At 42.2% G+C, this 21,402-nt stretch overlaps 4 protein-coding genes across 4 annotated transcripts in view; 1 reads left to right on the top strand and 3 right to left on the bottom strand.

The window, feature by feature from the left end:
- Positions 1-434: 434 nt before the first annotated feature.
- LOC148156242 (E3 ubiquitin-protein ligase TRIM35-like) lies at positions 435-2,486 on the bottom strand. Its single transcript, XM_088011153.1, has 2 exons — positions 2,268-2,486; positions 435-2,196 (listed from the first exon to the last, which is right to left on the bottom strand). Exon 2 carries the CDS (start codon positions 2,177-2,179, stop codon positions 794-796), a length of 1,386 nt encoding a protein of 461 aa, XP_087867279.1. The 5' UTR covers positions 2,180-2,196; positions 2,268-2,486; the 3' UTR covers positions 435-793.
- A 3,226-nt stretch (positions 2,487-5,712) lies between these two features.
- On the bottom strand, positions 5,713-13,086 carry pigo (phosphatidylinositol glycan anchor biosynthesis, class O). Its single transcript, XM_014993380.2, has 11 exons — positions 12,925-13,086; positions 12,345-12,823; positions 11,550-11,693; positions 11,179-11,302; positions 10,942-11,101; positions 10,368-10,550; positions 8,444-10,022; positions 8,161-8,364; positions 7,765-7,949; positions 7,241-7,311; positions 5,713-7,114 (listed from the first exon to the last, which is right to left on the bottom strand). Exons 2-11 carry the CDS (start codon positions 12,820-12,822, stop codon positions 6,985-6,987), a joined length of 3,258 nt encoding a protein of 1,085 aa, XP_014848866.2. The 5' UTR covers position 12,823; positions 12,925-13,086; the 3' UTR covers positions 5,713-6,984.
- An 866-nt stretch (positions 13,087-13,952) lies between these two features.
- Positions 13,953-18,565, bottom strand: stoml2 (stomatin (EPB72)-like 2). The gene is made up of 10 exons (XM_014993381.2): positions 18,384-18,565; positions 17,349-17,483; positions 16,864-16,963; positions 16,712-16,770; positions 16,545-16,646; positions 16,327-16,461; positions 15,218-15,362; positions 15,066-15,145; positions 14,727-14,855; positions 13,953-14,651 (listed from the first exon to the last, which is right to left on the bottom strand). Exons 1-10 carry the CDS (start codon positions 18,423-18,425, stop codon positions 14,526-14,528), a joined length of 1,053 nt encoding a protein of 350 aa, XP_014848867.2. The 5' UTR covers positions 18,426-18,565; the 3' UTR covers positions 13,953-14,525.
- Positions 18,566-20,049: 1,484 nt separating this feature from the next.
- The window catches only part of unc13bb (unc-13 homolog Bb (C. elegans)), a 62,736-nt gene continuing 61,383 nt past the window's right edge, over positions 20,050-21,402 (top strand). The window contains exon 1 of the mRNA XM_088011154.1: positions 20,050-20,322. Coding sequence (XP_087867280.1) covers positions 20,301-20,322 — 22 coding nt within the window. The 5' untranslated portion in view covers positions 20,050-20,300. The remainder of the gene's footprint in view (positions 20,323-21,402) is intronic.

Below are 21,402 nucleotides of genomic sequence, written 5' to 3' on the forward strand. Positions count from 1 at the left end.
TTAATAACGAGATTTAACCCAAGATTTGCTGCATAGTTTGACTTGGTTTCATTTAAGAATTAATCTCATTTTTTAATCCAAACTGGGCTCAGATTAAGCAACTAGATGATGATTTATTCTAACATTTGTTTTTGTTTTTTCTCTCTGAACTGAAATTCTGATTTATATCAACTGTTGGGCCAAAAGTCTGAAAACAAACCTGAGTGAATAAAAACTCAAGTTTACCATGAATTTATGGCAGATATTAAATATGAAGCCTGGAAAAGATGATGGATGGATGGATGGATGGATGGATGGATGGATGGATGGATGGATGGATGGATGGATGGATGGATGGATGGATGGATGGATGGATGGATGGATGGATGGATGGATGGATGGATGGATGGATGGATGGATGCTTTGAAACCATTAATCCCAAGTAACTTCACAACTTTTCCTGTTTTAAATGTTTTTATTTTGCTATTTCAGGTTAAAAACATGAACAATAATCATTTGTTCCCATAATATATTTGTTACATGAAATTCTCACAAAATGAAATAAAACAAAAAATAACTTCAAGTTTGGATCAGAAACGGCTCATTTGTACAAACAATAAAGCTTAAAACAAAAGAAAACTCATTATTTTCATCTGTCCAGATGCTGAAATCAAAAACGTTCATGAATAATAAATCCTTGTTTTTACATATTTTGATTTTTGTCTAAAGTAGAAAACACAGAAAGACATGAAGAACACAGATGATCAGATTATCTCCAGTTTCCTGACTTTAAATGATCAGATCCAAAAATGATTTATTTGTTCTTCATCACTGAGATCTTCATCGGTTGGATTTTTATTGGTTCATCAAAAGTGAAGAAGAATGGAACCATCTTGGCAGTGAAGGTGTGTGTGAAGGTGTGTATGTGTGTGTTAGTATCCAGGTCAGAGAAGGACAGCTTTCCTCTGTCCCAGTCCAAATTCACTCTGATCCTCTGGAGATTCTTCTGGACTGGGAGACGAGTGGAAGGAACTGATGGACAAGATGCTGAGTATCCCAAGAAATTAAACTCTACAACCAACAATCCAGACTTTATGACTCCTTTCCTCCTAACAGATTCTTCCAACACACCAAGTTTCCAGGATGAACTGTTTCTAACATCAACATCCCAGCTGTGGTTCCCTGAGTTAAAACCTTCAGAACTCAGAACAGAATCCCAGTAACTAAATCTCTCTGGATTATCAGGAAGCTGCTGTTTCTCTCCATAAATCGAACCAGTCAGATCTTCAGACAGATTGAGCCATGGACCAGCCGTGTTTGGGTCCAGAACCAGAGGAGTGTAGGTCACCATGGTCTCCATGTTGCTCCAGATGTTGAAGGCCAGGTTGCCCAGATGTTTGGCCTGGTCTATCAGAGCTCCTGAGGGCAGCTGTGGATCCTCCAGCAGGGGGCAGCGCTGGACTCTTTCCACTGCAGCCTTGTAGTTGTGCAGGAATGAGACGTCTGCAGCTCTCAGCTCCTCCTCTGTGGCTCTGACTGTGTCTGAAAGAGCTGCTATCTCTCTGCTCAGAGCCTCCATCTTCTCCTTCATCATCCCTCTCTTCTGCTCCTCTTCCTCCCTCAGTGCAGCCAGCCTGGCCTCCTCTTCCTCTGATAGAAACTGATGAAGCTGCTTAAACTGCTCCCTAATCTGCCTCTCTGTGTGTCGGGCCTGGACCTCCAGGTGTTCTGCTGTCTGATCAAACTCCTCCTGAACTTTCTTCCTGAGCTCCAGCTTCTCCTTTAAAGGCTCCAGAGTTTCCTGAACTTTCTTCCTGTGTTGCTGAGCAGCTTCATCGATGGCTCTGAATCTGTGCTTGGTGTGTAAATCTGAATCTCTGCAGACGAGACACACTGGCTGCTGATGGTCCAGACAGAAGAGTTTGAGTTTCTCAGAGTGCAGAGAGCAGAGACCCTCTGAAGCATTTTGGTTTCTCTGCTGTAACAAAGACTCACACAGATTCTTCAGAACCAGACTTAAAGGTGGTTCATCTCTAGAAGATCTCCTCTTACAAATTGGACACTCTCTTCCTGGTTTCTCTCTCCACCAGTTCTGCAGACATTCCTTACAGAAACTGTGGCTACATGACAGAATAACTGGATCCTTAAATATTTCCTGACAGACTGAACAGTAGAGATCCTCCTCTAACTTGGAAGCCATTTTGTCTCAGAGTGAAGCTGAAATCACAGCAGACAGAATGTTAAACCAGGAAGTCACTTTCTCTCCTGTAGAAACTTTATGAACTTACTTTTACTGTGATTTCCTTGTTTTTCCTCCAGCAGCAGTCTGTGTTCCAGTGTCTGCTTCCTCAGTTTTCTCTCTGCTCGCCTTCAGTCTGTCCTGAGTCGGTAGTTTGGTGGAAGGAAGGAGACACAGGTGATCCTGGGTGTTTTCTCGATAAGTTTTTTTTCTCTCTGAACTATTTCCTGGGTTTTTTTCCCCAAGGATTCCTGTTTGAATTCCAGTCTTGAGGCAAAGATGTGGCGCCCTCTGGAGGATTTCCTGTGAATCTGCAGTTTTAGATAAAACACTACAGTACTGGAGATGAAGGTGATTATTGGTGTGAAGGGAAAATTTTCCTTCTAGCAAAGATTTTGGTTCAGAATAAAAAATGTGTTGATGCAAATTTGAATGATTTCCTGTCATTTTTATAATGTGACTAAAAACTGAGATGGTGTAAATGCAGAAAATACTTTAAATGTAAACCAAAATAATATTAAGAAATTCAGAAAATTAAAATAAAAGCCATGAAAGTATCAAAAATACCCTCTATTAACACTCCTCCATTGTTGATGCCGTGTCAAACTTTCTTCAGTGATTTAAGTTGTCTCAAATATTTAGAAACAGGTTTTATTGAACCTCAAAGCATCGATTTGTTCTTGGATGGTTCAGAGTCTCTGAATGTCATCATAATGTAGATCTGAGTATCATCTGCATAGCTATGGCAGCTAATCTTATTTCTTGTTATAACCTGAGCTAACAGGAGCTTGAAGGTGTTAAATTAGAGGAACCCCAACATGGAGCCCTGAGGGACCCCACATGTGATTTTTATCAGCTCTGATAAAAACGACACAAAGAAATCCCTGTTGATGTGATATTTCATTGTAAAATGGTTGGTTACAGGTACAAACTCTTCATAAACATGTTGGATCTGATTGTTTCAGGTTTTTATACATTTCTAAGTTTTGGTTCTGAAGCCTCGCTGAGTTCGTTTCACCATCCAGCCGTTTGATGATGTTGCTAAATTCAGCGATGCAGGAAGTTTCAGGTTATCCGACACATGAAGCTGAGCGCTAAACAATGAAGAGATCAGCTGATTTTATCACCGTCTGTCCAAGGTGGGATCATCATGTCAGCCACAGAATCCACACCTGATTAATTTTGCAAGAACAAAAAAATTATTTCTGCAACTTTCACTGTTTCATATGATTGGCGGCCATATTGGACTGAAGGGAAACATTCAAAGTTTGAATTTTTGACCTCAAAATGAAACTTTAAGGTGTTTTAAAACTTTAGAATTAATTTTGATTTGTTTGTTTTGAGATAATTTATAAATCTGATATTTAATTAAGAATAAAAATTTCACCAGAAGGCGAAGATGTGAAGGGAGGAAGTCAGCTTGGTTTTGGTTCTGACTTGATTTAATGTTCTCATGTCCGCTGCAATAATTCATGATCCCTGCAGCTGTAAATGCGACTGCAGAGCAACATCCCTCACTCCAAATGAAGCTCTGACTCTCAGCGCAGTAATGACGGATCAGCGCTGGATAATTCATCCCAAGGCTCTAAAATATGCAATTACTCTGCAGCCGCTCCGGATCCATCGATCACCGCGATCCGCTCGCAAACGTGACGCTTCTGTCAACGCCGGAGTCAAGAAACAGACAGGTGGACGTCTGGTTCCGATCTACTGGTCTTCAAAATCCAATGTAAAGTAGCAAATGTAAAATACGGAGGGAGGAAAGTGTCGTAATGTTGCTGTTTTACGTCTTCTTAGGTTTTGTTTGGATTTAGGTCTGGACTTTCCAACATCTGAATTATAAAAATTTCAAATGATTACAATGGATTTTGAAGTGTCTGTGGAGGACTAATCCTGCCAAAAATGGCAATAAATATAGAAATGAAAGGTCTGATAAAGTAATTAAAGTGACAAATGTTGCAAAAAGTAAGAAATGTCCCAATTAATTTAATTATACAGTGTAGCAAAATTATTATTTTAAACAATATTAACATTATCATTATTAATTTTCCATTTTATTTTAAAAACTTATTGTTTTATTAGTTTTATTTATTCCCCATTTTTAATATTCTGACTTTTGAAAAATATTTTTGTCTTGTTTTATTTTGTATTTATTCATTTATTTTTATTTATTGACTCTTTTCTTTAAACATATATTAATTTATTTCTCCTCTAAATTTCTTTTTTCGCAATTTTTAATCATTATTTTCTTCAGTTGGGTTCCTTTTTTCTTTCAAAGAAAAAAGAAACTGATGAAAAAATAAAAAAAATTAAAATGGCTAAAGGAGAAAACAGGAAGGGAGAAAATACACAGAGGAAATATTGACATAAAACTTGAGTAATTTTAAAAAACATTAACAGCAAAGCTGTTCAGAAGCAGCTGGTTAGGATTTCCTGCGGTCTTTGAACGCATCAGAGTCTCAGCAGCTCATCAGTAAAAACACATCAGCGTTTATTTACTCCTGCAAAGCCACTCAGCAGAAGAAGCGTTAGTGTCCATTACTGAGTTGTTCAGCAATAATATCTCTGCTGCAATTATGAGTGTCATTCAAAGTCGGCTTTTAGCATAATGGAGTCATCAGAAATTAGCATAAAGGCTAATTTGTTTGATTGTGCGTGAATTTGGGGAATTAGTGTCTAAATGATGACGGCTGTGAGGTGCTGGGTGTTCATAATGCGTCCATCATGGCGGCAAATCACCGACATGCTGAGAAAATCTGGTGAGTTTCATCTCCGACATTCATGGTTTATTAAGTCGCTCCTTCCTGCGGCCCGGTTCTGGTTCCGAACCGGGAGAAACATCCCAATGGGTCACAAACATTTAACCACTGATGGTGAAAAAGAAAATAACGCTGTGGATAACAAAGAGATTTCAAGTTGACGGCTGGTGAATGATATAAGCTGAATGTCTTCCGCAGGTGCTCTTGTATGGAACTAAATTGGGGCCATAAAATTTGTGCAATGAAAGTGGAAAAAAAATGAAACTGAAAAAAATACTTTGAAACTCAAAAAAGCTTTAAAACAGAGAACACAATTAAAACTGAAAATAAAGATTTGAAACTGAAACAAAAAGTTTTCAAACAGAAAAAATGTAAACTGAACTTTAGGGCCTCTGTCACTTTTAAATATTATGGTTTTCAGGGAAACAGTGATCACAAAAATCCAGAAAGAAAACTTGATTGCAGAATAAGTTCAGCAAGAGAAATTATGGCATGGTTCAGATCAACTGAACAGGAAACACATTATAAACTAAAACATAGGGTCTATGGAAGATTGATGCTGCCAAAATTATCAATATATATATAAAAAAATAAGTGTTTTGATAAAGTGATTATAGTAACAAAAAAAATGCATCCAAAGTATAAGTTTGTTTGTATAAGTTTGGAAAAAAAATATTTCCAATTTTGGCAAGATCAGCCCTCCATAGATTTGTGTAAAACACACTGAAGCCAATACGAGATGTAGAAAAGCTTTATTAGTTTATACAGTATGTAAAATCATCACCCAAATATCCATATCGATCAATCAGTTTTATAAATAACAAAAATGTCCCATCATCTCACAGCCAATCAGAAACATCCCCTGTAGTGATGTCATCAACCTGAGCTTGAACCCGATCAACAGGAATAAACTGACTGAATGCTTCCTGCAATCCAAATGACATTAGAACCAAGAAAAAGATTTTAAAAAATAATTATTAATTTACAAACATTCAGGTTAGACTGGCTGGTTATTTGTTCTGAAAAATACTAAATATAATAAAAAAACTCAATAAGAAATCCCTTCAGCATACGGTAAAAATGTGTTTTAATGGCTGGAGGTTTAACTCAGTCAGTTCAGGTTACAGGTTCACATGCTGGGAGGAACGAACACAACAAATAAAACTTCTGGTGCAAAAACAAATCATCTAATGTTCATTTAATGTCTAAAAGTCAAATATATACAAAGAAGGAATTAGTTTGGTTCTGTAAATGTTTGGGTTTTTAAGTTGAATTTTTAGGAGAAAATCCATTAATTTTTACTTCTCTACACATATATGGAGAACTGATCCTGACAAAATTGAAAATATTCAAATACAGTAATTAAAGTGCCAAATATTGTAAAACAAGAAGAGAGAAAATGCAAAGAGGAAATATTGGAGGACGTAGGTAAAAGAAACATTTAAAAATACCCAATAAATACAGCATATGAAAAAATTATGCAAAAAAGGAAACGCATTGGAAGTAAATTATAAAATTAATAATAGCGATAATTTATGGCACATTGTGTCAAATACGTTTGGACAACTTTTATTTTTTGGAGACCATATTAGGGGATTTAATGATCTTATAAAACCATTTATTTAATTATGTATTTATTTCCAGTTTTGGCATGATCAGTCTTCCATAAGGCTGAATGTGGAAGTTGAATAATCAAATCCATGATTAAAAGTTCAAAGTAATGACATTCCTCTCTGTGCTGGATGTGATCCTGTGACCAGAACTGAGTGAGTCCAGAGTTGGCACCATGAGTTTTGAAGCAGTTTTTCCTCCGTAGTTCCAGGCAAAACAGAACAAACATTCATTAACAGCCCCAGCTGAAACTGGGAGGACTTCACCCTTAGTGAGGCAGCTTGGAGGAAAAGCCCAACGATCTGGTCCTGAAGTCAGAGTTTTCCACAGACGAGTTTGTGCAGAAGTCCGTCACAGTTTTGGATGTTTTTGTGCAACATGGCGGCGGCGGCGTTGCTACCTGGAGGCGTCTGGGATGAGTTTCTTAAACCAGCGACCCACGGCGACGTCGACCCTGAGCACCAAGGTGACTCCGATCAGCAGGAAGCAGCAGCTCACCACGAAGCCAGACGCCTCAAACAGCAGCCTGGGAAACAAAACAGACTTTAGAGGCAAATTACTTCCTAATGAGGCAGATTTTAGCTCCAAACATGTTAAAACCATGAAAAACTTCAAGATCAACAGGATTTCAGGATTTCATCCAGATACTTACTTGGGTGCAAAAACCTTCCACACCATCAGGTGTCTCCTGAGAATAGCAGCAGCACAGACGGAAGAAAACACCTGAGAAAAAACAGAAACTATTTAAAACAAATCTGCACAGAAAGACGTACGGAAGAGGATTAGTGCCACTGAAAGAATAAAAAAATAATAACTGACTTAAATCATCGCAGAAGATTAAAATCAGAATTCCAGGAAAAGTCAAAATTTGTAGAAGAAAAGTAAAAATTCTGAAAATTCAGATTAAATTGAATATTCTGAGACTAAAGTGAGAATATTGGGGGAAAAATAAGAATTCTGAGAAAAATAGTCAAAATTCGGATAAAAAAAAACAAGATTTAAGATTAAAGTGAATATTCTGAGACTAAAGTCAAAATTGAGAGGAAAAACCTGAATTTTTTACCAAGAAAAAATTGTCAAAATTCAGAAGGAAAAAATAAAAATCCCAAAATCTAAATTTACAGAAAAAAGAGATAAAAGTCAGATTTTTTTCCCAGCCTGCTGGTTTCCTCTGACCTGAGCTCCCAGAATAAAGAGGTATCGCGTTGACAGCTGCAGCAGCGCGGCGCTGAACTGATGCGGTTTCTCTCTGAGGCGCATTTCCATCACGACGTCTTCGCCTTCCTCGCCGTGACCTTTCACCCCCCTGCTGCCCCTGACCTCCCGCACCAGAGGCCAGAACAGCAGCAGAGGGCAACCCACTGGAGACAAGAACATCAGTTTCCTCATTTTAACGCCACAATGTGTCAGATATTTAGAAAAACAGGAGAATAAATAATATTTCCATTGTTACACTGTATTTGTTCTTTTTAACTTTGTTCTTATTTTTTCTTGGTTTTTAACATAAAACCAACTAAAAATCATGTAAATTTGTACACATGATGTAGAAAACGTGTAAAATCGACTCTTAACCTGCGAACAAGATGTTTGAGGCGAACGTGTTGAGAGAGACCAGGCAGGCGGGCAGGAAGGTGCCGCTGTGTCCATCTGGAAACCCCACGAAGGCGGCGCCCCACTGGATGGACGGGAAGGTGGGCAGGTGACCAGTGGAGTGGAAGAACTGGGAGGCGGCCAGCGACCAGAGAGCCACTGGAGTCCAGGCGACGCTGAAAACGCCTGGATGGGAGGAAAGACAACCATCACAACGCGGGAACCCAAAACCGCCTGGTGATGTTCAGAGTTTCAGGAACATCACCTGTGCTGGCTGCAGGCGACGCGCGCAGGTTGGCGGCGGCGGCGTGGATGTGCAGCAGCGCCGCCATCTCCAGCAGCAGCAGCAGGAAGGCCAGCGCCAGGCCCTCTGGGTGCAGCAGCAGCAGCCCGACTCCCAGCAGGCCGCAGTGCAGCAGCAGGGGGGCGGAGTACACCGTGCCCAGGCCGTACGCCTCCACGGCGGGCCGCCCGTCCTCCTCGCCGCCGCCCAGCTCCCCGTCCTCCAGCGAGCGCCGCATGCGCTGGTAGATCTGCGGGATCAGGTGGTGCAGCTCGGCCTGCGGGCTGATGCCGGTGCTGGCTCGGTAGCGCGGCGGCAGGGCGGGGCTTCTGGCCGAGGCGGCGGCCCGCGTCTTCAGGAACACGGTGAGCGGGTCGGCCCAGATCAGGGCGAGGCCGAGGCCCAGCAGGGCGAAGGCGGCTCTGGGCAGGGCGAGCTGCGCCACGCGGATCAGCTCCGCCAGCTTCCTGAAGCCGCCCTCCGGCGCGGCGCCGACGGCCCAATGCAGGCCCGCGCAGACGCACAGCAGCGGCAGGACCCAGCGCGCGGCGAACGCCGTCCCGCCCGACGAGTTCAGGTTGCCGTAGTGACACAGCCAGAGCCGCAGCAGGTAGGCGGAGACGCCCAGAGAGCCGACGGACAGGATGTAGTAGAGGTTCTTCAGCTGGCTGTCCTGCAGGCGGGACAGCGGCGAGAGGAACGGCGACGGCGAGCAGCCGCCCTGCTCCTCCCTGCAGCCGTGGAACGACAGCGAGACGCAGGCGCACAGCACCAGGACGCCCAGGCAGCCAATCAGAGAGCTGCTCTCCTTCCTCACGGCGGCCGGGCTCAGCGCCGGCGAGGGCAGCAGCCCCGCCGACTTCAGGGGGTCAGAGGTCAGAGGGACAAGATGGCCGTCCCAGTTGAGGCGCACGGGAACGTAGAGCGCCAGAGAGAGCAGCAGAAAGGTCACGACCCTTCCTTCGTAGATGACGTAGCTGTCGGAGAGCAGCGAGGCGCAGCGGAGGAGCGGCACGGCGAGGGACGGCGCCAGCAGGCGGCGCGCCGACAGCTTCCACGCTTTGGCGCCGTTCTTTGAAACGGCCGGCCGGTTCAGTCGCCACGCCCTCCAGAGGAAGAGCGCCTCCGAGGCCAAGGCGCCGGCCGCCAGACACCACGCCGCCTCCACGTAACCACGGGCAACCAGCTGAGCAGCGGCGACAGCCACCCCGACGGTTAGCGCCGCGGCAACCGGACCCTTCAGTCCCGCACGCTTCTCCTCCGTCAGCATGGCGGAGAGCTCCGACATCACGAAACACGCCAAGCAGGCGAACGTGAGGACGGCCAGGCCGGCCGCCATCTTGGCCGGGTTGAATCTGGCCCACGTGGCTCGGCAGGTGTCCCTGACGGAGGTCAGGTAGGCCTGCAGGGAGGAGGCCAGGCGAGGCGACGGCGGCCGCCCGGCGCCGACCGAACCGAGGTAATCAGAGGAGAGGAGGGAGAAGGAGGCCTTCAGCTCAGAGAGACGCTCTGGAGGGATGTCACTGGACAGAGACGAGTAGGTGTCCAGGAAACGGTTGACCTGCAGGAGGAAAGGAGGAGAGAGGGAAGAGAGAGAGGAGAGAGGGAAGAGAGAGAGGAGGCAGAGAAAGGAGGGATCAAATTCTATAAAAAACTCCTATTAATCTTTTCTTCCTGGTTATTAATCAGTTAATCTAAAAGTAATAAAAATAAATCAACATGTTGTACCGACAATGTATTGATGTTAAGTTGAGCAGCTTGATTTGATCTTGATTTCCTTATTTAAAGTGGATTTTTTATTTATCTGCATTTTTAAGTAATGTACATTTAAGCAGTTAAATGAAAAATCTGCAGAATGTGACAGTGTATTGTTAGTTTCAGCCGTAAAGCCTGAGGAGGTCAGTACCTGTTTAGTGTTGATCCACAGCGCCTCCAGCTGGCTGAGAGGCCTCACTGCGCCCTGTGTTTGCTCATGTGGGGGGAACAGAGGCAGCAGGACCTGACCCACGCTGCTGAACGGGATCGGGGTTCCCAGTAACAGGGCCAGAGTGGGAACCAGGTCAGTCTGTGGGACAACGTCCGGCTCATCCTGTGGAAAAACAGAAACATTTCTCATCTTTCTGTGGTTTACAGCCAGCTCTACGGAAGACCTATCCTGACAAAATTAGAAACAAATGCAGAAATAAATAAATGCCTGGATAAAATAATTAATGTGCCAAATATTAAATAAAAAGAAGTTTCAACTTATTTGAACATACAGCGTGACATAAATTAACATTTATAATTTTCTTTATTATTTAATAGATTTGTCATATCCTATTTTTTGTTCCATTTTCAATTTTTTATATAAAATATTTCTTTGCACTTTGTTTAACCATTCATTGATGTATTTTCTCCTGTAATATTTCCTTGTTGAACACTTTGCATTTAAGATAAAAACACATTTATCTGTAAATGTTTCAGCCCAGATGATGTTTTACCTCAGTCGGCGGTCCAGGAAAGATGGCGGACGGGCTGTAGAGGAAGAGCGCAGCGTCCGTCTCCTTCTGGCTGTCCCCTCCGTGGTCTCCGGTGTCGGTCATGCCATGGTCGCCCATCACCACCAGCAGGGTGTCGTCCTGCAGACGCTCCATCACCGACCTGGAAGGAAAACCAAATATGGTCAAAACCCTGCAGCTTCGTCTACTTCAGCGTCCGTGTGCGTTCCTCTGACCGACCTGATGACGCCGTCCATCTGGGTGAGCTTGTCGGCCATGGCCGGGTGGTCGGGTCCGAACCGGTGTCCACAGTGATCCACTCCCAGGAAATGGGCCAGCAGAACGTCCCAGTCGTCCCCCATCACTGCAGAAACCAGCAGAAACAAGCATGGAGGGTAATGCAGCAGACAGGAGGAAGGAAGATGAAGTTGGCTTCTGATTGATTCATCCTCAATAAAAGTAACAAGTATCCGTCCAAGACATTACTCAAGTAAGAGTTAAAAAGCACAGCGCAGCACAAACACTCCTAAAAGTAAATCTTTTCAACTTTAGTGTTATGGAGCTGATATAAGTGAAGAGTTAAAATGGCCGCTCTGGGAGTTTATACATACTGGTGGTGTAGAGGTGCTGCAGGATGCCGTTGTCCACAGTGTGCAGGTCTTTGACGTTGAAGGACGGGAACGGCAGAGAGCGGTAGAACTTTTTAGGGAAGAGGTTTTCCCAGGTATCGTCGCCCATAAACACGACACGTTTACCTGCAGATAAACCCAAAATTATTAATAACGTTACAGAACAATGGCTGGGATAGACTGAGAGAAAGAAGGGAAACATGTTGTTCTATTAAACTACAGAGATCATTTAGGTAGGAAGAAAGGAAGAATAAAGAAAAGACAAAATAAAAAGAAAATAGAAAAAAATACAGAACGGAAAATGAAGAGAAACAGAAAAAAAGGAATTAGAGGATGGAATAAACAAAAAATAAAGACAAATACAAAGAAAGCAAAGAAAAAAGACAGAGAACGAGAGAAAAAGTAAAAAGAAGAGATGAATTCAGACAGAAAGAAAAGACAGAAAAATAAAAAAAGACAAAAATGAGAATACAGAAAAGAGGGAGAAGAAAAAAATAAAAAAGGAGAAAATCAAGAAAGAAATAAAGAAAAAGGCAGAAACAAGAAAAGATAAAAAATTAAATTAAACTAAGGAAAAAATAAGCATATATTTAGTTCAGTTACATTTAACCAACAGCCTCCCTGTTTCTGCTGAATACTAGAAACCCCTCAGCATGATGCTGCCACCACCACGTCTTATAGTGCTAGAATTGATCACAACATCTAACTCAGAGTCAATCATCCCATCAAAGACATTAAAAGTTGTGGTCATGACGTCACAGATCCCCACCAGCTCACCCATCTGCCCCAGCTGGTGGATAAGGTTGTCCTCCAAGATGGCGCTGGAGGCAAAGTTATTGCCAACGTCCACAAAGGTCGGCAGGGAGCCCGTGGTGAAGCCCTTGATCCTCTGCATGGTGGTGGTGGGAGGGTCGGCTCTGAACGGGTACAGCCGGCCCTGCGCGGGCCTGGCCGACACCGTCTCCTCCAGCACGGGCAGCTTGTTCTCATAAGGTCGCGGCGCGGTCTTGGTGGGGTCAAACCGGGCGAAGTCGATCTTCAGGGCGTCGATGATGAGGACGACGACCCTGCGGAACCGGGGGGGACCCCGGCAGAAGTCCGCCGACTCCGCTCCGGGCTGCAGGACGTCCTCGCAGGCGCTGGTCCGGTTCACCTCCAGCCTCACCAGCAGGAAGCCGCCCACGAAGAGGTAGATGCCCACGAAGTAGGCCGCGCACAGCCACAGGAGCAGGGAGAGAACCGTGAGCCCCTTCATCCTGAAGCGGAACCAACAGAGGAATTCAATAAGTTGAGGTTGAAACCGGCTAACATCACCGGCTAGCTGCGGCTGATCCGTCCCGTTTCATTCACTCCTGACCTTGTATCGGCTGGGATTTCACCTCTGTGCGGCTGGAGGCGGCCGTGAAGCTGTGTGTGTGTAAACACCACAGAGGTCCAGGTGTCTCAGGTAACCACGGAGCAGACGGGAGCCTCCCTCACCTTCATTGGGACGGATACATTCACATTCCAAGCAGGTGGACCCGGCGGAAGTTGACGGCGGACTGGTTTTACTGTTACCAACCATCGAGATGTGTCCTGCTAGCCCCGCACTGAGACTGTCAGGAGAATTCAACTCTTAAGTTACAGTAGATAAATAACAAAGAAACACAAAATTGCCCAATTTAAGGAGTATAATACTTCTTAGAATTTAAATGTTGATTTTTTAAAATGCAGGTCTGAAATAGTTCGTCGTGCCTGTGAGACAACGTCCCGGGTTAAACGGTTGAGGATAGCAGGATGTGGCGATGTGTCACTCTGTCAACATTTCGCCAAAAACTCAATGAGATAAATAAATACAGATTAAAATAAAATTGAGTGGGAAACTGGTGCAAATTAATCACATTTTATAATAAGTAATTATAGGAAATTAAATTTAGCTAATCAAGTTGTTTAAATTACCGCATAAAGTTTGATTTCAAAGGGTAACATATTTATTTTCAGAGGCAGGTACTTACTTAAAAATAGTACTAAAGAAAAATTACTGCAGCATATTTTTTATTTTTATTAATAAAAAAATATGCTAAAGCCATTCAAGAAACAACTCAAGTAGGAGTAAAAACGTATTTGGTATAAAGACTAAAATATTGAGTAACAGGTCGTAATATTTAAAATAGAAAGTTACAAGTTAATTATGTTAATTACAACATTAGAAACATAATTTTACAGCTATTAGCTAAATATTTATCAAACTAAATATTGAGCTAGCTAACTAAACATGCAGTTGGGAGCTAAATGGAGTTATAATTTAGATTGCTGTTAGTACAAAATAAAATATTTTTCTTTCAAGAACATTTTGCATGTTTAGTTCAATAGTAAGCAAATAAAAATAAAAAACCGCACAAGAAATGTATTTTTAAGTTTTATTTTTGACATAAGTGCATGTTGTGGCCCTCAAGAACTTTCAACTTGATGGCAAAGTTTCCAATCTTCAAACTGGGAAAGACAAGAGAACATGCCACTCAGTGAAGGCAGATTCACGTTGATCTCCAGAACTTTCCCATAATCGACCATCAGAATTATTTATTTTCCCTCTGTAGAGTCAGGATGACGACAAGGAAGGTAAAAAAATCTGTTACTGCAATAAAACATTAAATTTATTCAAAGGTTTTTTATGCATCTTTATTAAGGTGGTCAATAATTGTGTACGGCGCTTATAAAGAAAAACAAATGGCTGAAAACATGAGTATTTCTGCATTTACATGAGACAACATTTCTGTCCTGGAGGCTGAAGCCGGCTGAACATAAACAGTCTGTGAGGATCGACTAACTGGAGATCTGATCCGGAGATCCGACAGAAACCAGACGACTGGGTTCGGTTTTCCTCCCAGTCCCGTCGGGTCGGAGGGAACTGTTCGGTCAGCAGAGCCGCCTCCACTGGATCTGCTTCATCGCTTCCTGGGTCAAACATCCCGACTTCCTTCACTGAGTCCTCTGCTCCTCTGCTGACGCCAAACCGTCAGGAAGCTCCGCCTTCTCCTCCACCGCCGCCGCCGCCGATGATCCTGCAGGAGTCGTCTTCGCCAGCTGGCTGTAGATGGTCATCGCCTGAACACAGCAAACGAAATGAGTCGGTAACCGTTAGCAACCAGACGGATGCTGCAGGCGGCGGTGGATACGGACCTGAGTGACCATCCCAGTGACGTCCCCGGTGTTGGACGGCAGCAGGACGGTGTTGGTCTGCTTGGCCAGGTTGGAGAACGCCGAGACGTACTGCTCAGCCACGCTGAGGGAGGCCGCCGCGTTGCCGTTCTGAGAAAACAAAAAGGAACATACAGCAGCGTTCAGACACCTCAACCACAGGACGGTCAGGTTTTCAGACTTTACCGGCAATATTCTGATAAAAAGACTTTATTTTCACTTCATTTGTTAATATTCTGAGAAAATTCAAAGATTAAAATACAATTTATGAGACTAAAGTCAAAATTCTGAGAAGTGACAGGAAGAAACACTTTGACTCACTTGCTCTGTTAGCGCCTCAGACAGCAGACGGATAGCTTTAGCTTTAGCCTCAGCTATGGCTAACACGGCCTGGGCTTCACCTGCAGGAAACAAACACCAGCTTAAGATAACATGAAGGTTTCATCCAGTAAACAGACGGTGACCAAACCCACCGGCTGCCTTATTGATCTGCTCTGCCTTCTCTCCCTCTGAGGCCAGAATCTGAGCTTGTTTCCGACCCTCAGCCACGTTGATGGCCGACTCCCTCGTCCCTTCAGACTCCAGGACCGTGGCTCTCTTCTTACGCTCAGCCTCCACCTTCACAAAGTTAATGACATCAACTGGTGTTTCTGTGATGGTTGTACTGGTACAACTCAAAAAAAATTGATGTTCTATTGCTTAAAGGTGTAACATTTCACAGAAAGTAACAAGTTAAAATCAAACAACTGGGAAATGCAAACTTTACACCCCAAAAAATCTGATCTGTGCCACATACTTTCATATTAGGACTAAAGGAGACAGAAAAAAGGAGCTAATTTCTACTAAAAACTTTTCTAGAAAACATTTTTGACTTTTCAAACTCAAACTATTCAAAGTTTTTTTATAGAACATTTCTGAGCGTAATAAAAGTAAAAAAAAAAATAGAATTTTGGAATCTTTCTGATTTTCAAAAGTGAAACTTCTTTTTACTTTTGAAACACAGACATATACTTGTTTTTCTAGAGCATTTCTGAGATTAATCTCTTGGAATTCCTCACTTCAAATCAGGACAATCTGCTGCTGGCCACGCCCCCAAAGAGGATGCTAAGTCAACAACTAAACAATTGTGATTTCCAGGAACCACAGTACAGAGGTAAAACCATCTCACCAAACCAGCTGGAGCTCAGCTTGGGTTGCTAGGTAACAGCTGGAACTGTGCTGTGGGGTTGCTAGGTAACGGTCAGAACTGTGCTGTGGGGTTGCTAGGTAACGGGCAGGACTGTGCTGTGGGGTTGCTAGGTAACGGGCAGGACTGTGCTGTGAGGTTGCTAGGTAACGGGCAGGACTGTGCTGTGAGGTTGCTAGGAAACGGGCAGGACTGTGCTGTGAGGTTGCTAGGAAACGGGCAGGACTGTGCTGTGAGGTTGCTAGGAAACGGGCAGGACTGTGCTGTGAGGTTGCTAGGTAACGGTGCAGTGCCAGTTGAATGTGACTTAACATTCAGAAGGTTTTTGAAACGACTCATGAAATAGAAACTCAAATGGAAGAATAAAAACATCCACAGTGTGTCCATGACTCCCACCTGCATCTGCATGGACTCTTTGACCCGCGGCGGGACGCTGATGTCTTTGATTTCGTAGCGCAGGCAGCGGATCCCCCACTCGTCCGACGCCTGGTTGATGGAGTGGACGATGTTGGAGTTCAGCGACTCTCGCTCCTTTTGGATCAAACGGACGGACGGTGATTAAAACTCTCCACAGGGAAACACCCAGAGGGACGAGAGACGCTGCTGGGATTTACCCGGAAAACCTTGTCCAGGGTCAGCTTCCCCAGCTCGGAGCGCATGGTGGTCTGGGCGAGCTGCGTGACGGCGTACTCCGGGTCCTCCACGCCGTAGCTGGCCTGAAAGCAGCGCGCCGTCACTTTAAGATCACCTTAAAACGGCCGCTAACAGCCTGCAGCCGTACCTTAAATGGGTCCAGGATCCGCAGGTAGAGCACACCGTCGATCTGCAGCGTGACGTTATCTAGGAGGGTGAGAAATGTGGTTAGATGCTTTTATTTTGAAATGATGGGAGCGTAAACTTGGTTAGAAGCTTTTATTTTGAAGTGATGCTCACCCAGAGAGACGGCGGATTGCTCCGGGACGTCGATCACGATCTCCTTCAGGCTCTGGACGTAGCGCACTCTGTCCAGCACCGGGATGAGGAAGTTCAGACCCTGCAGGGAAAAACAGAGAGAGAGGAGGTAAAGCACATGGAGAGATGGGTCAAAGGTCACGATCTGTAGAGATTTACAGAGACCTGGTAAATGATTCAGTCAGAAAACTAAAAAATATTCTGATAGTTTGTGGTTAAACTTTTCAGAATCAATCTTCATCTAAGTTTATTTTAAATGAACAACAGATTCACAGAAAGAGAGAAGGAAAAAGGAAGAGAAGAAGGAATGAAGGAAGAAGGAAAAGAACAGATGAAGGAAGAGATGGATAGAAGGGAAGGAAGAAAAAAAGCTGGAATATTATTGCATCTTCATCCAGACCAGTAAAATTAATAAAGTCTAACAGGGTCCAGTTGGGAGCGTTTCCATGGTTACGGGCGGTTCTTACGGGTTCCAGGATGCGGTGGTACCGGCCCATCCTCTCCACCACCCAGGCCTCCTGCTGGGGAACGAACAGAACCACCGTGTTCATGGGCAGACTGGAGGCCCAGCGCTGCTGGACCGGACCGAACCGCTGGCTCTGCTGCAGGCGGAAAGACACACACACACACACACACACACATTGAGTAAAGTACAACAGATTACTGTAATTATAACATGTTAAATAATTTCTATGATTATCAGTTAATCTCCAGTCCGTCTGTCAACAAAATTGGTAATTTTTTCTGTAAATGGTCATATAATCCTATATTTTCTTTTTCTGTTTTAATTCTCCTCTTTGTTGTTGCTCTCTTGTTCTGGTTGCCATGGCTACGACTCCATTAACCAAAACGTGTCCTTTTTGTTCGTTCCCACACTTTGCCATTTCTCCCCTTCCTAAAGGCATTTCGTGAACATTAAAAACAGAAATAAATAAATCATACACGTCTGATACAAAGCATTATTTAGCAACATGATCTACTCCAGTAATCTGCTATATTATGAATCCATATTAAAGTATAGGAAATAATATGAAATCAGGTACGAAGTGCTTCACGGAGCCAGCAGCGCCATGTTTTCAGGTTGTTTGGCAAAGAAATGTGTGTAAACTTCATATTTGAGGCAAATCGTCTCTATTAGGAAAATGCTAATTACTTTGGTGATCCTAATTGACCATCTGCTCTCAGCTGTGTATGGACGCTCCTGCGTTACAAGTAAGGAAATTACGTCAGACAATTTGGACAAACAGGCAAACTTCTCAAAGCAGCAACACAATAAAAACTATTTTCAAATGTATTAGTGGTAAATAAAATAAAAACCGCTTGTAATAAAATCAAATTTCGACTCTAAAAATAAATAAAAATCAACCAATATTTTACGTTTACACTAGCTTGTTCCAGACCCACAGGTGTAGAGTAACATTTGGTTTAATTTTAACTGACGTCTACACGCTGAATGACGTCTGGTGGCACGAGCTAACAAGCCGAAGAGAACCGACACTGACCTGCAAAATGGCGCCGCCTCTCCGACACAGCGTCCGTAGCATTCTGCTTATTTATGAAATGTAGTTCTTTGTTGTTACTTTGACAGCTCCAGCTTTGTGATCCGGTCTGCAAACCAGCTCACGGCTCATGTGGATGACCCTCTTCTAGGAGGAAATGAAAGTTACATCAGTGGTGCAGTACTGAAAAAGTCCGTCTACGCTGGAAACAGAAACCGGGCGAGAGTAGTTCCGCTTTTATAAATAATGGAATAGGTTTTATATTGTGCGAGGAAAGTGCGTTTTAGTATTTCTTTTTGGTCATTTTCAATTTTAAATTAATGTATAAAGAAAACATCTGCTAAACATATGTTTTTTTAATTTTCTTTAAAATATATGTAACAAAATCAAGTAATAAAATAATAGTAGCTCTAACACGCAAATTGTCTGATTGTTACTGTAAAAAATATATAATTAAAAATATTATTGCTATTTCCCTGTGTGTTGCATCACGCACCACTATTAATTTATAATTTTGAAAATATATTTTCTCAATTTGGTTTAATACAAATGTAATGATAGAATAGTCTCACTAGGCGGTGCTGTTTGTTAATTGTTAATTAAATCTTAATTCAATAAGCCCCTTGTTTTCCTTCCCTGTCTGCTACTAAATAAAACTTAATGTTTAATGTTTCAGATCAGTTTGGGATTCCATCATCCTTTATTTATTTTATCTAAACGCCCCAACTACAAGAGATTTTTTAAATATTTTTTTTCTTTCTCTAGATGTATGTGTTTGTGTACTTTTTTAAAGTTTACTTCTCTGGGTGTCAGATCAGGACTTTGTGATGGTCATTCAGAAACGTCCTTATTTTTCTCTAAGCCATTTTTTTTTAATTTAGCAGACCAATTTGTCCCAAAACTTTAACTTCCTCAGTATTGCTTCAGTATTTCCACATAATATTCTCTTCTTATGATGGAATCCATGTTGTGAAGCGCACCAGTTCTTCTTCCTGCAGCAAAACAGTCCCACATCATGATGCTACCACTACTGCACTTCACAGTAAGGGGATGCTACTCTGCTTTTCTCCTGGTGTCAACGTCCTATTTTTTTCATTTTCTGCCTCTTTTGACAAATTTTCTTAAGTTTTTTATTGTCCCATGGTGTCACACAAGGAAGTAGGTGTTCAATAAAATATTTCCCCAGTTGTTTCTCCATTTAGCTCATTTCAGATTCCAAAATAGTTTATTTTATAGTATTTTATAGCATGTAAACTCTTCAATTACACTCTGATGTTTAGTGAATAATATAACTGTCAATTCTAACTGACCTGCAACAGGAAAGGTTCATTTTGATTTTATGTTTAAAAATATTTGTGTAAAACATACAACTAAGTATGACAAAAATATATAAATAATACAGTAATATTTATTTTTCTCTAAATAAATATTTAGAGAAGTTCTAGTATGTAGAACTGGACCAAAAGCAAATTAATAAAAAAAATTAATTATAATTTGGGTTATTTCATTGTTAGGTCAGGAAAGCGTCACCTGTTCCCTCCTCCCTCTCTCTCTTCACCGATTGGTGGAAAGCCTAAAAACGCCCCGCCCTCCAGCTGCAGCGCTCCCTCTGATTGGTCCGCTGTGACGCCAGTAACAGGTGTCCTCTCCTCCTCCTTTTAGGCGCTCAGTCGGGCTTTTCCATCCGAGTGGAAAGCTGGGATGAGAGTTTTAATAATGGCGTGGACACAGCGGGGAGCAGCTGCTCTTTACTCCCCGTCCGGTGCCGGCCAGAAACCTGCGAGCGTCGAAAAACGGATTTTACTGGAGCTTTGAGAGCATTTTTACGGATTTTATTATGTTACCTCACTGAAAGTAAATCTCCGCTGAGAGCCTCAAACTGTGAAACTACCTGCTGCTTGTCGCTGGAAGCGCTTTGTCATGTCGTTACTGTGTGTCAGAGGTAGGTCTTTGCTTTTTACATCGACTTTAAGTGAGTTTCGTGTAACTGATGGCGGAAAATCATCGTCCCTCATAGAGTAACTTCAGAATTAAGTGTATCAAGCACAAAAAGTGCTACAATCCTATAAATCTATTATTTGTTTAATACATATTTGTTTTAATAAGTGCAATACACAAATAATATTGCATCTTAAAGTATTTAAGGATCAATTTGTATTTCCTTTGAAATATGGCATGCCAAAAGTGCCTTAGTTTCACAAATAATAACTGCCACAAATGTATTGAATCAATCAAATAATCAAAAGCCAAAATTAAGAATAAGAATTTGATTTCATGACATTATCAAATGATGTAATCTTAGTAGTTATTTTATCTGTATTATGATCAAATATGGAGTGCCAAAAGTGCCTCAGTTTAACAAAAATAATATTTAAGTCAAAATTAAGAATAAGAATTTGATTTTGTGATATTATAAAGTCGTGTAATTTTAATAGTTATTTTTACATATACTGTGATGTTTTTATGGAGTTCCAGAATTGCCTCAATTTAACTAAAAATAATATTTAGGTAACATAGTAGTTTAAATATGCCCCAAATGTATTAAATTGCAATCAAATATTTAAAAGTGAAAATGAAGACTAAACTTTGGGTTTCATTACATTGTAAAATCATTTATAATTTCAGTAGTTATTTTATTCACATTTGTGATTGCTACAATATAACAAATTAAGAAATAATTAAGTAATAGTTTGGGATTAATGGGAAATAAATACATTTGATAAAAATTGTATAAGTAAACTAGCATCTGATTGGTTAATCTGCTCATCAAGTTGACTTTAGATCAATTATAATTACATGAGTTGTGTTGGCTTTGACAGGTAAAGCCTAATTTATTTAAATATTTTTTATTGCAGTTAAAAGTTAATTATTATGGTGCTGTGGTGGCGCAGGGGCTTGGCACAACCCATGTATTGAGGCCTTAGTCCTCATGCCGGTTGTTGCAGGTTTGATTCCCGGCCTGGTGCATTTGCCGCATGTCTTCCCCGTCCCTCATTACCCTCTTTCCTGTCAAAGGCAACTA

The sequence above is a fragment of the Poecilia mexicana genome, unplaced genomic scaffold, assembly GCF_051168715.1.
Source record: "Poecilia mexicana isolate PSO_F unplaced genomic scaffold, ASM5116871v1 scaffold_12, whole genome shotgun sequence".
NCBI classification, from domain to species: domain Eukaryota; kingdom Metazoa; phylum Chordata; class Actinopteri; order Cyprinodontiformes; family Poeciliidae; genus Poecilia; species Poecilia mexicana.

What these genes read in the sequence shown, in the direction of transcription:
- LOC148156242 (XM_088011153.1), bottom strand. Translation starts at nt 2,179, where the DNA reads ATGGCTTCCAAGTTAGAGGAGGATCTCTACTGTTCAGTCTGTCAGGAA.
- pigo (XM_014993380.2), bottom strand. Translation starts at nt 12,822, where the DNA reads ATGAAGGGGCTCACGGTTCTCTCCCTGCTCCTGTGGCTGTGCGCGGCC. An exon ending in TTCCTGGACCGCCGACTGAG is followed by an intron (nt 10,551 to 10,941) that starts GTAAAACATCAT and finishes GTTTTTCCACAG; the next exon opens with GATGAGCCGGACGTTGTCCC. An exon ending in TCTTTATTCTGGGAGCTCAG is followed by an intron (nt 7,312 to 7,764) that starts GTCAGAGGAAAC and finishes GTTTTTTCTCAG; the next exon opens with GTGTTTTCTTCCGTCTGTGC.
- stoml2 (XM_014993381.2), bottom strand. Translation starts at nt 18,425, where the DNA reads ATGCTACGGACGCTGTGTCGGAGAGGCGGCGCCATTTTGCAG. An exon ending in GGATCCTGGACCCATTTAAG is followed by an intron (nt 16,647 to 16,711) that starts GTACGGCTGCAG and finishes CGCTGCTTTCAG; the next exon opens with GCCAGCTACGGCGTGGAGGA. An exon ending in AAGAGTCCATGCAGATGCAG is followed by an intron (nt 15,363 to 16,326) that starts GTGGGAGTCATG and finishes AACTTTGTGAAG; the next exon opens with GTGGAGGCTGAGCGTAAGAA.